We start from the raw sequence: 15083 nt of genomic DNA, 5'->3' as shown, positions 1-15083 counted from the left end.
ACGTGATACCTCACCATGCACCATCACCACGAACACCTCCAACAGCCACCCTGAAGAGGCCGAGTCCAGACCATGCTGAGGCCCCCATGGCCCCCAGGTCTTTCCACCTGTATTTGAATCCTGCACTGTCTCACTGTTTCCCAGTGACCCTCGGCCAGTGAGAGAGATCTGGCCTTGCCACACTCTTCCCACTCCAGACCACTCCAAAAGCAGACATGGGCTCTGAAACTTCTGGTGCATCCTCTGTGGTAACCCTCTCCCTGCAGTTACCCAGGCCGTCAGCAAGACCCCACTGCTGACCTGTTCATCTGTTTCCCTTTGAGACATCCTTTCCTAGACCTTTTCCTTACTAGATGGATTTTCAGAGCTCCCCTCTTCTTAGTTTGCAGTTTCTCCTAGGGAGAAACTTTCTCACACCCTTTGCTATGGCTAATGCGCCCAGGAATGCCACATGTGAGACCCAGTCAGTCTCTGATGAGTTCAGTACCTCTATTGGGATATCCATACGAGTCCCTCCATCCCCAACTCAGTGAACAGCACACTGTCCTTGCCACACACAGAGCCTGGGAGCCACCATAAGCTCCTCTGTCTTTTTAACCTACAGCCAATGACCAACTCCTAACACCAACCCAGGCCTCCTCTTTACCCCTAGCGATTTCTGGATGCAGACCGTTCATGGTCTCAGGCCCTTAACTCCACTTCTTAACAGTTCTCCTTGACTCCTGGTACCCAGCACAAAGCCAGGCATACAAGATGCACTGACAAAACATCACGCAAAACCAGCGTGATGTGTCCCTGCCAGGCATGCCCAACTCAGCCCACTGGGAGCAACAGGAAGGAAAATGTCCACACTCCGGTCCTGGCTACTGCCTCAGGCCTTCTGCCACTGAACTCACATGGGCCAAGTCTAGGCCTGTGGCCTTTTGCAAACTGGGGGCTTCATTAAGGGAACTAATTCTCAGAAAAGCACAAAACCAGACATGGGCTCTGAAGCTTCCAGTGCGTCCTCTGTGGTAATACGCCTTGCTCCCAATATCCCGCCTATTCCCAGCGCCAGCCCTGATGGCCCCAGTGTCTTATGACCCCTCCTCTGGACCTCCTTCCTACTCCCCAAACAGGGTTCAGGGATCCCGGGAGCACACCTGCCCCAAATGCATGTGGCCTGCAGGGGCCCCCACTGGAAGGTACATGACACATTCAGTCTTGGTTTCAGAAGAGCAGGCCCTGCTGGTGTGTGTGATCAGCTAAGCACACAGCGCTTTGTCCAGATCACTGACAGATGTATTAGCAGGCAGGGTCTGTAGCAAACCACCAGGGCAAGGTTTCCTGACCATTTTGAGGAACGTAGGTTTTCTGTGGGATCTAGTAACTGACAGACCACGGCACACAGTGCCCTCCTCCACACAAGCTTATCGAAGGCACCAGAGCTTACCAAAGTACTGCAGCAAAGAACCTCTTTAACCTGTGTTTCCAAAGCTGTTTTGCCATGAACTTTACCTACAAAACCAGATGTGAGAGTGAGCACTGCTATGGACCTCAGACCCCATATGGGATTCAGATCCAAGCATGGGGCCTGGAAAGAAAATTGAGTTTAGAGCCAGATGTAGAGCCAGGGTCTCAGAGACAAGTGTGAGCCTCAGACAGTTGGGGCACCCATGGCCAATTTTGGGGCTCAGAGTCAGGTTGGAAATCATGCCTAAATGCAGCCTCAGAGTCAGCTGTGGGGCCCAGAGACAGAGGAGGGGCTCTGGGCAGATGAATGCTCTGTCCAGCAGGGCTAGACTTGGAGCTGGGAGCACAGAGCAAGCAGACAGTTTGGAGTCAAGGATGCAGAGGGCCAAAGGTCCTGGACCTTCCAGAGGCAGCATGAAAATGCCACATCCTCCAGCTTCCCCTGAAAATCAAAGGTGGCCCCAGAGCTGATCATTTTTCTACAGGTTACTGAGCTTTAGTTCCATGACATACAGGACAGCTTAACTTGCCCAGAAAATTCTCAGGCCACAGAACAGCTTGTGGCTAAAGAACATCAGGAATGAGCCATCCGAGGAGGAGAGGGTGGGAAAGGGCATTTCCTTCCTTGCGGTGTCGGTCAGGGAGATGGAGGATGGGCCCGGGAGACAAACACTGCGGGAACACGAGGGACTGGAGACACGGCTCAGGGTATGGCCCTGAGGGTGACCCAGCACCTCTGCCAGGACTGGCCCTGGAAGGAAGTAGCCATACCTGGATGTCAGAACTTCCCACACTTCAGACATTTCCCTATAAGACAGTTCCACCAGCAGTTTTATCCCTAAGTGAGGAGTGAGTGCCAGACTCCGGCCACTGTAGGCCGCAGGACAAGAGCCGACAACAGCCACGGTGGGCACACAAAGAACCGGATCTGAAACAGGACTGGGCTCAGACATCACCAAGTGTCCTGTGCTCCGCCCCACCGCCTGCAGCCAGAGGCACCAGAAATAAAGGGCCCAGGATGGGCAGAGGGGCCCTTTCAGATGGCTGTAGTTTAGCCCAGGCCTGAGGACAAGAGGGAGCACAAGAGGGTGGAAGCAAGAATGAGCCAGAACGGAGGTAACACAGGCAAACAGAAGGAAAAGCAAGCCAGGGGGTGGCTCAATGCAGGTGGGCCACTCGGGTGGCACTGGGTGCTACTTAAGACACACATGACCAGTAAACAAGGGGGGTGAGTCGGTGCTGTGTAATGCACACACCTGCCACTTCTGTAGAGGGGGATTATTGGGCAAAAACCCAGTGCACATCATCAGAAGGGGTCTGACACCAGAATACGGCAGTCAGAGAGCAGGGCTCACGGTCAGGCAGACCACCGTTTTCTGTCTGCAGGGAAACTCTCTGGTACCTCAGCTTCACTATCTGGAACATGGGGATTCTGTTGTGGTCCATCTAACAGAATGGTGTAAAGATGAACTGATACGGCATCTAACAGGTCTGTTTTCCCAGACTCAGCCCAGGTGTCTGAGTGTCCGGGTGTCGGGGACGGCAGGGACAATGCCAGCTCACGCCAGTGAGGGGCCACAGGCTCCAGGCCTGGGCCAGCTGGGTGCTTCACAGGTGATGCCACATGCAGCCTCACGACAGCCTGTGCAGTTGGCTCATTGTAAACACACTTCACAGGGGAGGGATGGACGTGCACAGAGCTTCAGTGGCTGACCCAAACGACAGCACTGAGCAGTGACCTGCTGAGTGCTGACATCAGGGCCCTCTGATGCTCCAAGCCAGTGACTGGACAGGAAGGGAGTTGCTGAAGCTGGCGAGGGCCGTGTCAGGGGAACAACATTGGTTGTTTAAGGCATGCCAGCATCTGGTTATTCCAGGGACAGCACCGGACCTCCATCTGGACAGCCACCTCCCCTCACTCAGCATCTGCTTGCTAGGTGGGTGGACCCATCCCCCTGGCTCCTGGGAGAACACAGGGCTCAATCCTGGCCGATGACAATCCTATGTCCCCAGGCCCCAGTGATCAGTCAGGGAGAAGCAGAGGACCCACATGAATCCAATCAGATGCCAGAATTTTGCAGGAACTACTGAGTAAAAGAACAGATCTCATGTAAGGGTCTGGGTTGCTGGTCTCGTCCTTCTCCGTCCCACATCTGAGAAAGAAAAGCAGCGTCCTGGGGAAAGCCAGAGCCAAGGGATAAGAGAACTTGACCCTGACTAAGACAGGTCACTAAAAACCACAGTGGGAGAATTAACTCAGAGAAGGGAACGTGCCAGAAGGTTCTGGCTGAGGAATCCCCTGACCCTGCCCTGCAACTGCTGCAGCTGCCTCTTGGGAGAGAATTGGGTCAGTGATGAGACCTAGGCTCACCTGAGCCCGACCATGGGGGATGGACAGCTGATGAGTCTGGACGCTGAGTCGGTCCTTCTGTGGGTTTGTCCTAAGCCACCTCCCTAGATCTCAAATCACAAAAGACAGCATTTGCATTTCGCTTTGTTCTTCATCCATTTAACAAACGTTTATTGAGGGCCTGAACCAGGCCAGGCACTGTGCTATGCACTTTTTAAATGGCTTTGATTTTTATCAAGATCAAGAGGCAAAGAGGAGTGGAGGCAGGAGAAGCAGAGAAGGAAGGCAGCAGCTGGTCAGGAGTGCGTCAGGAGACCCAGCCTCAGGGGTCTGGTCCTGCACAGAGGCCTAGGACCAGGCTGCTCACTCCAATTGGATGCTTACTGTCTCCACCCATTCTACAGGCACCTTCAACACTGCGCTGCTGGGAAGAGGGCTTTCCAGTTTGGCTGGGAGTTGGAAGAGGCCAAAAGGGGAAAGGACGGCAGAGCAATCCCCCAGGATGACAGGAGCTGCAGGCAGCATCCCTGGACCTTAGGAGAGGCCCTCATGAGCTTCCCAAGCTCCCACTTATCTTTTGAATCCTGAACTAAAGAAGGTAGAATGGCCAGGCCCTTGTGAGTAAGACCTGCAGAGTCCCTAAGTTCTAAACACACTGATACGCTGTGAACTCTGCCCTCCAAGGCTGACAGTAAAGGGCCCACTAGGTTGGTCTTCCGGGCAGCAAGAATAGCACCTACATACTCTCCCCAGACCCCAAGAGGGGAGAGGAGACCGAGGGGCACAGAATGTAAAAGCAGCTTGAAAAAGGCAGACAAGGGGTCTGGTGGGGGATGACCAGCTCTGACACCAGCATCCATGCGGCCCACGGGCCTGAGGGGCTCCTCTTTGGAGGGAGCCTTGGGAGTGGGGTCCTCAAGTAGAGACCTATGGGATCAGCAGGGGCTCTGGCAGCTGTGACAGCCTCGGCAACGAGCCAGGCCCCTGCTCAGATCCTCCTGGGTAGGGGCAGGACAGACAGGGAAGTGGGGGGAGAAGGCAAGAGAGCAGATGGTGTGCAGGGAGATAGCATGACTTCCATCTACCTTCCAACTGCACTTTAGAAATGACACATGGGAATCCATGTTTAAGGGACTCTAAGGTGGTGCTAAGAGACACATGTTTCTGGGATGGGAAACAGGAAGTTAGTGACAGATCCCCAAAAGAAAAGGAGTCAGTGTGCTCCAAGCCTCCAAAGGAAGCAAGGCAGGAGGCGGCCCCAGGGCAGAGGGTGATCAGCCACACTGGGCAGCCACATGGCCTAAGAGAAGGTGGGAGGGAGGTCCACCTCCAAAGTGAACCACAAAACAGCCCTTAACGGCAAAGGCAGCCTGCGTCGGGAGTGAGAGAGAGAACCCACAGGAATCCCTGGGGCCAAGAGCGTCCAGGAGGGCCATGGGGGCACTCATCCCCAACCTGGGTCTCTGACAGGAGCCCAGCTCCCACTTCTGGCACCTGCAGGGACATAGTGAGAAGCAGCCCTGATGTGTCAGACACCCAGAAAAACCTTCTCTCTCAGGCAGGCCAAGCAAGACCGGATTCAGAGGTGGATGGCAGGGGTGGGTTGGGGGTTGCCACAGAAGGAATGGAACAGAACAAGGAGGAACAGGAGAGCCAGAAAACGGACAAGAGGAAGGATGGGTTGGAGGGCAACAAACAAGGCACAGATCCCTCCCCACACCGCCCTGCTCACCGAGCTGCTGCGATGGGCGACTTCTTGGCAGGGTCCAGCAGGCCGCCCAGGCCACCAACTGGTTCCTCCCCCAGGGAACGCGTGTCTTTGTTCAGCTGCTGCAGGCGGGAGCTGAGCTCACTGATCACAGTTGGTTTGTCGTCTTCAGGCCCAGGGAGCCCCCGGCTCTCCACGGGGTCCCCCCATAGCTTGGACCTTCTCTGGAAGAGGTAGCGAGGGCGGGCAGGCCCGGCGGCAGAGGCCAGCCCAGCAGAGGCGGCATGGTGCTGCTGGGCCATGAGCTCGCTGTCCGAGGACTGCTTCAGCAGCGGGTCCCTGAAGGTCACCGGCCCCTTCCCCAGCGGGGACTTGAGCTTGGGCTTGGGAGGCACTGGTGGCTTCTCGAGTAGAAAAGTGTGTCCGTCAGCGAAGGAGGTGTGGGTGTCGGTGAGTTCCCCGCTCTCTGAGCTCAAAGTGGACATGCTGGACACCGTGGAGATGGTGCTTGTGGTCTCCAGGTGGGGGTCGCTGGAGCTGCGTGTGTCAGCCTCCTCCACCCCAGAGTCAGCTGCAGACTCAGGGGCAGGGGGTGGCTCACTGCTGGGCTTCCCTGAGGCTGGGCTGGGCACCGTGGTGGGCGAGGGGCCCGGGCCAGCGAGTGGGGTGGCCAGCAGGACCCCGTTGGCAAACTCTTCGGGGGGTGGCACCAGCCCAATCCGGGCCAGCTCCTCCCTGGTCTCCTCATCGCTAGACGACAGCTGGGCGGGTGGCAGGTTCACAGCGAACACCAGCTCTGGCTCTTCCTCTGAGCTGCCCTGACCTGGCCCAGAGTCTGCTGGGGTGCCGCCAGGGGGCTGGGCCCGGGGGCTGGGCAGGGGCTCAGCCACAGCCGCTGATTGCATGGGGGCCGGGGCCAACTCCGGGGTGCCCGGGCGCTCCTCTTCGGCCCCCAGCCTGCTGGGCTCCTGCCCGTTGCTGGTGGCATGCACAACGATGAGGCCGGCTGGCCGCTGCAGGGATGTGTCCAGAACGCTGAGGATCATGGACTTCTTGTCCTCGGGTGACTTCCGCTCCTCCCGGGGGGACTTCTCTGCCTCCCTGCGAGCAGGCACAGGAATCCAGGCCGGGCTTCGCGGGGAGAAGGCTGGCGACGCCAGGGACCCTCGCTCTGGGTCCCGGGCCTGCACATCCACAAACAGAGGTCCAGGGCGGTCGGCGTCGGGGCTGTGCACAGGCGTGGGGGACCGGGAGGGCGCCTGGGAGGCCAGAGCCCGCTCTCGGGCAGCCAGGGCAAGGGCCAGGGGTGAGCTGGGGTCCAGGGGTTTGCCGGTGAGCGGGTGGATGAAGGTGGAGCCCGAGGGCCCGAGGGTCGGGCCGCTGACCAATGGCTTCAGAGCAGACACCGGGGAGGGCAGCAGCAAGTCGCGGCCGGAGGTGGGGCCGGTGCCCAGGAGGCGCTCGTCGATGGAGCGCGAGGGCTGCAGGGACGGCAGGTCCGCGCTGGAGCCGCTGCCCTCGATGGCGCCCACGGACAGGAACACGGTGGAGCGGCGCCGCTCCTCCAGCCGCCGGTCCTTGGCCGGGCCCGGGCCGCCGAATGCGAGCCCCGGGCCGTCGCCCGCGCCGTAGTCGAGTCCGCCGGGTCGGGGGCCGCGGTGAGTCGGGGAGGGCTCGCGGGCGAAGCTGCCGCCGCCGGGCCCGGGGCTGCCCACGGCCAGGGCCGCGCGCTCCTGCGCGTCCTCCACCTGCAGCTGCTTCACCAGCGGGCTCTTGCGGCGCTGCGGCTTGGACGGCGCGAAGAGGCTGGCGCTGAAGGCGCCCAAGTTGGCGTAGGGGCTGTCGGGGCCGGGCGGCCGCGGCCGGCGCTTGGGGCGCTCGGGCGGGGTGCCTGCGGGCGGGGGCCGGGGGACGTCGCTCGTCTCAGGCGCGGAGTCCTGAAGGATGATCATGGAGCGCGCGCGCTTCTGCCGCTCCGGGTAGGGCAGCGGGCCGAGGGCCGCGCCCGGCTCGTACAGGCCGGCAGCCCCCGCGCCCAGGCGCGCCTCCAGGCCGGGCTTGAAGCTGGAGCGTACCGTGTCGTAGGCGCGGCCCGGCGGGGGCGGCGGCGAGAAGGCCGGGGGGGGCCCCGAGTCGAAGTAGTAGGGCGCTGGCGGGGGCGGCGGCGCGGTCTGCGGCGGGGGCGGGATGCCGCGACTCTCGCGCAGCACCGGGTCTTGCATCGACGTGCTCCGCGGGAAGCGCCCTTCCAGCAGGGACGCCAGCTTCTCGTCCTCCCCTGCGGACGGAAGGGCCGGTGAGACCAGCCGGCGTGCTGGGGGCTGCTACCTTTGGAACGGCTCCTGGGGACCCCAGCACCCCCTCCGACAGAGGACTCCTCCCCAGGGCAGCCACCGTTCCGGACACAACGGATGCCCGCGGCAGAACCCGGCGAGGCGCCAGGATGCTCGCAAAGATGGGGTTGGGGGCCAGCGGTGGGCAGAGAATGGAGGGCAGGAGAGAAACAGGGAGCCCAGAGCGCGGGCTCGGGCAAGACTCCAGTCTGGGCTTGTCCCTGGATGCCCAAGCTCTGTGCCCCAGGCCCAGGGCTGCACGAGGAGGGAGGGGTCTTGTGAAGAGGACAGGAGGGAGGAGGGCCCCCGCCAAGGGGCCCTGAGGAAGGACACAAACTCTGACCAGCTGGGTTGGGGCCAAGACCTGCACATACCCAAGGGCATCAAATAGGCCCTGAGAAGACATCCCAGGAAGGCAGGACAGCCCCACAAGACATGGGGACAGAGCTTCCGAGGGGCTTAGAGGGGCCAGTACAGGGTTCCCCACCCAAGACTTAACAGGGCCGTTGCAGAGGTGCCAGCCCTGGAGGCAACCAGAGGTGAGAGGAAGATGGTCGGGAATGAGCAGGAGAGACCCTGGCAGGATGAGGGGCAGCAGGGCTGTGGCTACGGAAGCCATGTACCTGGCAGAGAAAGAGGACACCCAAGTAAGGAGGTGCCCTGTGGAAGAAGCCTTGAGAGGCTCCTCCCCAAGACCCACATGGCTGAAAATCAGCAAGGTTGGGTGAGTGGGTGGAGGGAAGAATGGATGGATGAATTAAAATGGAACTGTAGGCTCAGCACCCAGCACGTTTCATTTTAACCCCCACTGGCAGCGTGACCCCCGAACAGGCCCTGAGCTTTCAGTTCTTTCATGATCAAAACAGGCTTAAAATGAACCTCCCTCTGCATGCCTTGCTTGGACGTCACTGCTAGGATGCTGTGCAAGGGCTGGAGTGCTCAGGGCCCTCATGATCCTGCTGTCCAGCTAGAACCTGACACAACCTTCTGAGCACCCCTGTGGACATGATGTGGACACACGTGCTGCAGGTGTGTTCAGTGAGGCTGCAGGTGCTGGATGGCCCGACCCACAGGGAGTAGACCGATGGGCCCACATTGACACACCCAGGTCTCGTGGTGCCGTTCCCAGCCTCGCTCTGAGATTGGTCAACATTTTTATGAATTCACTACCATGTAGACTGCCTGTTCCTGATGGAATCCTCCTCCACCCACTGCAGTGCTACTGAGGCCTCTGATGCCAACTGCATCTTGCTGGGTATACATACTCTTTGTAGCCTTGGTGGCAACGGTGGGCTTTTGTGTATAGACCGAAGCTTGAATTTTAGCTCTGCCAGGTACTGACATTCCTTAACCTGTAGAACTTCAGTCCCCTCATCTCAGGAGGACGGCTGCAATTCCTGAGGGGCAATTTCACCTTTACAGGACAGGGTTGAACTGCAGCAGTATCCCGGGAAGGTGGTCGAGGTTATCATCGTCGTAATTTTTAGGTCTGCCTTCCCCCCACCCCCAACTGCTGGACACAGAAATTGTGCCCAGTTCGTCCTGGGTCTCCTGCTACATTCCCTGCACTGCGTATGAATGCGCAGTGAACACCCACAAGCCTGTGTGTTAGATGGAGCAACACAGAACTAGCGCACCTTGAGGATGCAGAAGGCGGGAGTGACGTGCGAAGATGAAAAAAGGGGAAATTTAATGCTAATAACATGCCAAGTTCTGACTTAGGGTAAAGAAAAGTCACCTGCCTCAGCATGGAATGGGGAATCTGTTCTGATACCATCTGGGAGGGGTGGGACCCCTTGGGGGCAAAGGCAGACCCTCTTTGTCTGCCTAAATAATAGCAGAGAGCATTTCTCGAGCACCCACTGTGTGCCAACCTCAGGACGTGGCTTCTACGTCTACTAACACTGGTGGCGGCTGAGTACTCCCAGTATGCCGCAGTCCCCAGCCAGTGAGTGCCACCTACTGGGCGAGCCTGAGTGGTCCTTGGAGGTGGGTAATGGGTGGTTTCCATGTTTATGGATCAAGATCCTGATGTTTCAAGGGTTGCATCATATGCCTAGGGCAACAGAGCCAGGGAAGGGGGCAGGGGGCAGGGGGCAGGGGCCTGGGGAGTCTGACAACCCAGCCAATGTGCATGTTGGCAGCTGAGGCCCAGCAGGCCAAGGGGAACCAAAAAGGAACACCTGTCCCCCAATTCATCAACCAAGCACAAGAGGGTACAGGAAGAACCAGTGCAGAACTGGCAGTCCCAGGAGAGGGGCTCAAGGCCTGCAGGGCAGGTGCGTGGACCTAGATGGGCAGATCAGACCTAGGAACAGCAGGAGTCAGAAAACCCAGGTCAAGGGAGACAGAGACAAATGTCCACAGATGAAGCAGGAGAGCACCGGGGCTGATCTCCAGGGCCCTGACACAACGAAGAGCACTCAGAGGGTCAAGCTGGACAGATACGGGCTGATAGCTGCCCTACAGAAAGCTTCATTTGGCCAGAGGGACAGACAAGGGCAGAGCCAGGGCAGTCAGTCATGAGAACAAAGCCACAGTCCAGCTGCAAGGTGATGAGGTCTGTGCAGGGCAGGGCTGTAGGGCCACCCACCCTGATGAGTCAGAGGGTAAGAAAGAAACCACAGAAGACACTCGGGGCTTAGCCAGGGAGAGCTGTGCTTCTTAGCTCCAGAGTAGCTGCAGTCTCACCAGCCTTCTTCCCCACAACCCCATCTACAGAAATAACTTTTGGCAGTCTCTGAGGGACCAGGTCACATACCCATGTGCCTTTTACACACTGCTCCGTCAGTTCACCCCATTATCCCCCAGAAACTCCCACTTATCTTGCACATCTTAATTCAAAAGTACCCCTACCCTGACACACACAGCCTTCTGTGACACCTAGGTGTGCTTGGAGCTCCCCAGTCGGCTCCATTGGTCCATGTACCCTGATACCCACCATGTGCCCACTGAGCTCTCTGCACACGCCAAGTTCCCCAGTCACGCCCCAGACTTGGCTGGGGATCGGCCTCACGTGAATACCAATTGGCAGGGTCCTGGGGCAGGTGAGGAATCAGTCTGGGCAACTGGTTGGCTGCAGTGTGCATGGAACATGACAGGCAGGGCAGCTGTGTGATCGTGGGCAGGTCGTTTCCCCTCATCTGTAAACTGGAGGTGCTAGCGGTCTCACCTCAGTATGGTTATTCTAAGTACTAAATGCTCAGTGTCCGGCCCGTAGTTAAGTGCTGAGAGGTTTACTCCGACGTGTAACAGGTGGTGGGTGTCCTGCAGTTTGTGTGGACAAGGGACAGGCAAGTGGGCAGGTCTGTGGGTGGATGGATCGCAGGTGTGCATGGTGGCCAGGCTAGTGACATGTTCCCATCTGGGTCAGGAAAGGAGACAGTGAGTGTGGAGTGTGACGGTGGCTGGGGCGTGATGAAGCACAGAGGGGAAGGAAGCTGAAGACACAGCCTCGAAAAGGTCCCGTATCTGGGAGGCTGGGCAGCAGGGTGGAAACAGGTGCCCCCTGAGAAAAGACAGGAAAACCAGCAACTGTGGTCCTAAAACTCTGGGGAGGAGCGTTTCATGGAAAAAGGAGCAAAGAAACCCAATGCCAGCTGGGGCCGGAGGAGGATTGCTGGCCGCATGTCCACGGGGAGGAAGGCCCTGGAGGCCACCAGTGACCCTGGTGGGGGCAGTTTCAATTTGGGCATGGAGAGAGCGAGTCTGCTGCAGGTTGAGCAGCAGGTTGGGGGCGGGAGAGAGACGGCAAGTAGAGGTGACTTTTAGGGGAAAACTGGCTGTGAAGAGGGGAGAGAGAGCAATACATGGAGGGGCAGGGGAAAGGCAAGTTCAGGGAAGGGAGTTTTAGGGTCAGAAACCTCACATGCACTTGGGCTACAGGGGAGCAACCAGGATGGAGGCAGCTGAGCTGGGGACAGGGGTGAGGCTGCCCACAGGAGGGATGAGAGGCAACGGGGGGTGCCCACTGGACAGGGAGTGGCCGCTGGGGGAGGGGCTCTCTGGGTTGGGGAAGGACTAATTTCCACATGATCACCAGCATAAGAGATCCTTCGGCTGGGGCCAGGAAGAGGCAGGACTCCGAGGGAAACTGGAAACCCCAGTTACCGGCAGGGAGAGGCAGGGTCCTTCAAACCCAAATCCACCTTGCCAGGCCCCAGCCCCATTCCTCCCAGCCCCATGCAGCCCCACAGCCCAGCCATACCTACAGACTTGGTCCGTGGAATCCCCTTCCGCAAGGAGCCCGGCAGCTTCTCTGGGCCTGGGAGGCCCTGGCGTTCAAACAATGACTGTGGGGGTCAGGGAGGGGGAATATGGAGGTTCCAGGGCACTGGGGGCCCCCAGTCCTCCTCCTAAGCCAGAGGTGAGACACCCCATGCACTCACTCCAGTGGCGCTAGTGCTGTGGGTTCCTCTACCCAGCCATCATGTCCAGGCTAAGCTCTCAAGGAGCAGGGAATGCAGCCCATTGAAGCCTGGGCAGTGTGGACAGTACGGATGGTGGCACAGTGTACATGGTGTTGGGCAGGGTGGGTGCAGACCCTGGCAGAGCCGGGGTAAGGGTGGGAGAGGAGCCTGGAAGGTGCCAGGTCGGGAAGTGGGCAGGGAATAAAGACATGCTTTGTGGTGTTCTCGGTGGGCCTGGGGTATCTTGGTGGCCTCAGGCGTGACGCAGGAACTGCCTGAAGGCAGAGGCACTGAAAGCCGTAAGAGCAAGCCCAGCAAGTGCTGAGCTGTGGCAATTTAGGGGGCAGATACAGCCCCAAGTGTCTCTGAGACAGGCCATGGGGTACACACACCCCTCTGGAGAGGGGTCCACATGATGGGCTCTCACCTCAGTTAAGAGGGCCCAGGACAGTCTGGCCCCCACGCCTGCCCATCCCAGTGCTCCCAGCCACCCATGGTCCTTACGCTAATCTCGGCAGGCGTGATCCTCCGGCTGGTGGGCCGCTGTTTGACTGTGGCGGCTCTGGAGTCCGCGTCTGCGATGTCTGGCCTCAGCGTCGGCTCTGTGGCGGCTGCCAGCATCTCGTCCAGCTTCTCTGCACAGCAAGGAGGCTCCGTCTCAGCTGCCTGGGCCAGCTCCTCCCCAGGCCCGGCCATCCATGATGCTGACACAGGACGCTGCTCCCCTCCCTCCTGAAGCTCCTACCCTGGACCCCCAAGACAGGGCCCTCACCCCAGAACTCAGACCCCATCCCAGGCAGCCTCTCTATCCTCAAGAAGACTCCAGGTGACCCTGTGGATGCCACTCAAGGAAAGGCCACTCTGACTGTGAGGGAGAAGACCAGGGCAGGAGACAGACCAAACTCTTGAGTCTCCCTGGACTTCCCTCTTTCCCTTCGTGCTGTGTCACTGTCCTCAGCACCTACGGGCCACTCTTGGCGATCTGAACTGCACCGGAGGGAAGCTGTTCACACTAGGACAGACCCTGAGGTACAAGCAGGTTTCCATGAGAGACGTGTGGATGGTGCTCAGTCGACACTGAATGAATGAGTGAATCAACGGCTGGGTGGTGGACACCTTCAGAAAACGGAGCTTGCTGCCCCAGGCTAGGGACCTAAAAAATGGTTCATTGCAGAATAGGTCAAAGAATGCTTTTCTTTCACCCAGAGGAAAAGCGGCCCACTCAGGGTAGGAGGTGTCAAGAAACGAGGAGGAAGGAGGGTGGGGGACAGTGCTGGAAAGGCCCCCTCCTCCACAGCAGGGCTTCTGCCACTCCCTCAGAAAGCAGTGGGGAGGCAGAGACGCGAAGGAGGGTTCGGAAGACCCCACCGGGCTGACGCCTGAACAACCCACACGGCGAGAAAGGTGCCTTGGCAGCATTCTTTCCAAATTCATCATAAAAGAGACACTTTCTCCGTGTGGTTGTTTTTATTAAAGTACAATCAATGTGTTGAAAAGTGGCACTTTGTATTATCAAAGTGACTTTGGAAACTCTGTTAAACTAATACGTGTGTCTAAGGACCATCAGAGGCTAGACGGCTCCCCCAGGACGTTGGTGGCTCTCACCCCCGGTGGGTCCACGTAGGACCCGCGCATGGGGCATGCAGCAGTCCACCTGTCCACCTGTCCACCTGGCTGCTGCACCCACCCTCTCGTTGAGCAGCCCCACTGCACCCCACCTGTCACTCAGGCTCCACCGAGACCTGACCCTCCTCCACTCTTCGGGCCTGTGCCAACCCTGGAGAGACCACCGTCTGACAGTGTCTCCACACCTTTCACTCTTGCCTTGCTTGGCCCCTCGCTGGAGAATTTCAATGGTCAGCCTGGACAACTCCTACTCCTTCCAACTCCAATCTGCGGCTGTTCACAGCACCTGCTGGCTCTACCTCTGCAATCTGCTTAGCATTGCTGTAAGGAAGTAAATAACTCCCAAGACTGTCCTGTACCCAACCAAGACCAGACCTACCCTGTATACTTACTCTGTTCTGACTTAACCTCTCTGTGACCTCTATAGCCTCATCTCATAAAACAGGCATAAAAACAGCAGTAGCTTCACGTCTCTAGTGAGAATTAGCACGTAACAAAGGCTTACAACTGTGCTGGCACTGAACACATATTCAGTACAATTCATGTCTGTGTGGCTCATCTCCCCAGACAGCTTGTGGGTCTGCAGAAGAGAGCAAATACTGTTCTCTGTGCTCCATCAGCGCCCAGCCTGTGCCCCGGACAATACAAAAGTTTACGAGCGCAACAGGCTCCAACTGCAGAAATCTGGGCCTGCGCACAGCCCCCAGTGCCACAAGGTGACAGGGCCCAGGTACAGAGCAGGGGTTGCTGGTTTGAGGGGATTCATCATTTGCTTTTGTCATGAAGTGAACGATTTCTTTTTGGAAGTTGAAGTCGCCATCGCCATCATTTGTTAAGTTCTTGATTTCTAGAGTACGCAGGACTTTATGTGAACCCTCTCCTCTCATCCCAAGACTGCACACGGATTTTATCACCACCCTCATCCTACCCAGGAGCAAACTGAAGCTCAGAGAGAGAAACTGCCCCAGATCACTAACCTAGGAGTAAGAGATCAGACTTAAGCACCACACTCCCCAGAAACTGCAGAAGTAAACACATGGATGGAGAGAAAACTCCGGGGGGCACACATGGGATGGCATCATGCGAGACACGGTGGCACCTGGGCCACGGGCTAGGAGAAGCTGTGTCTCTAGGTCCAGAAGACCCATCCCAGAGACCCACAGCGGGATGTACATAACGTTTAGTGAGGCAGCTGTTTCTGGTCA

At 58.2% G+C, this 15083-nt stretch overlaps 1 protein-coding gene across 6 annotated transcripts in view; it reads right to left on the bottom strand.

Annotated features, from left to right (window-relative positions):
* SHANK3 (SH3 and multiple ankyrin repeat domains 3) overlaps positions 1-15083 on the bottom strand; it is a 55161-nt gene that overhangs the window by 5204 nt on the left and 34874 nt on the right. For all 6 annotated transcript variants that reach the window (XM_032266239.1, XM_032266242.1, XM_032266244.1 and 3 more), the window contains 3 exons: positions 12757-12887; positions 12051-12135; positions 5535-7788 (listed from right to left, as the gene is read on the bottom strand). In XM_032266239.1, the coding sequence (XP_032122130.1) occupies positions 5535-7788; positions 12051-12135; positions 12757-12887 (2470 nt within the window). The remainder of the gene's footprint in view (positions 1-5534; positions 7789-12050; positions 12136-12756; positions 12888-15083) is intronic.

The sequence above is a fragment of the Sapajus apella genome, unplaced genomic scaffold, assembly GCF_009761245.1.
Source record: "Sapajus apella isolate SASKATOON/1434 unplaced genomic scaffold, GSC_monkey_1.0 scaffold156, whole genome shotgun sequence".
In the NCBI taxonomy this organism is placed as follows: domain Eukaryota; kingdom Metazoa; phylum Chordata; class Mammalia; order Primates; family Cebidae; genus Sapajus; species Sapajus apella.
This window is presented reverse-complemented; position numbering and strand designations above follow the sequence as displayed.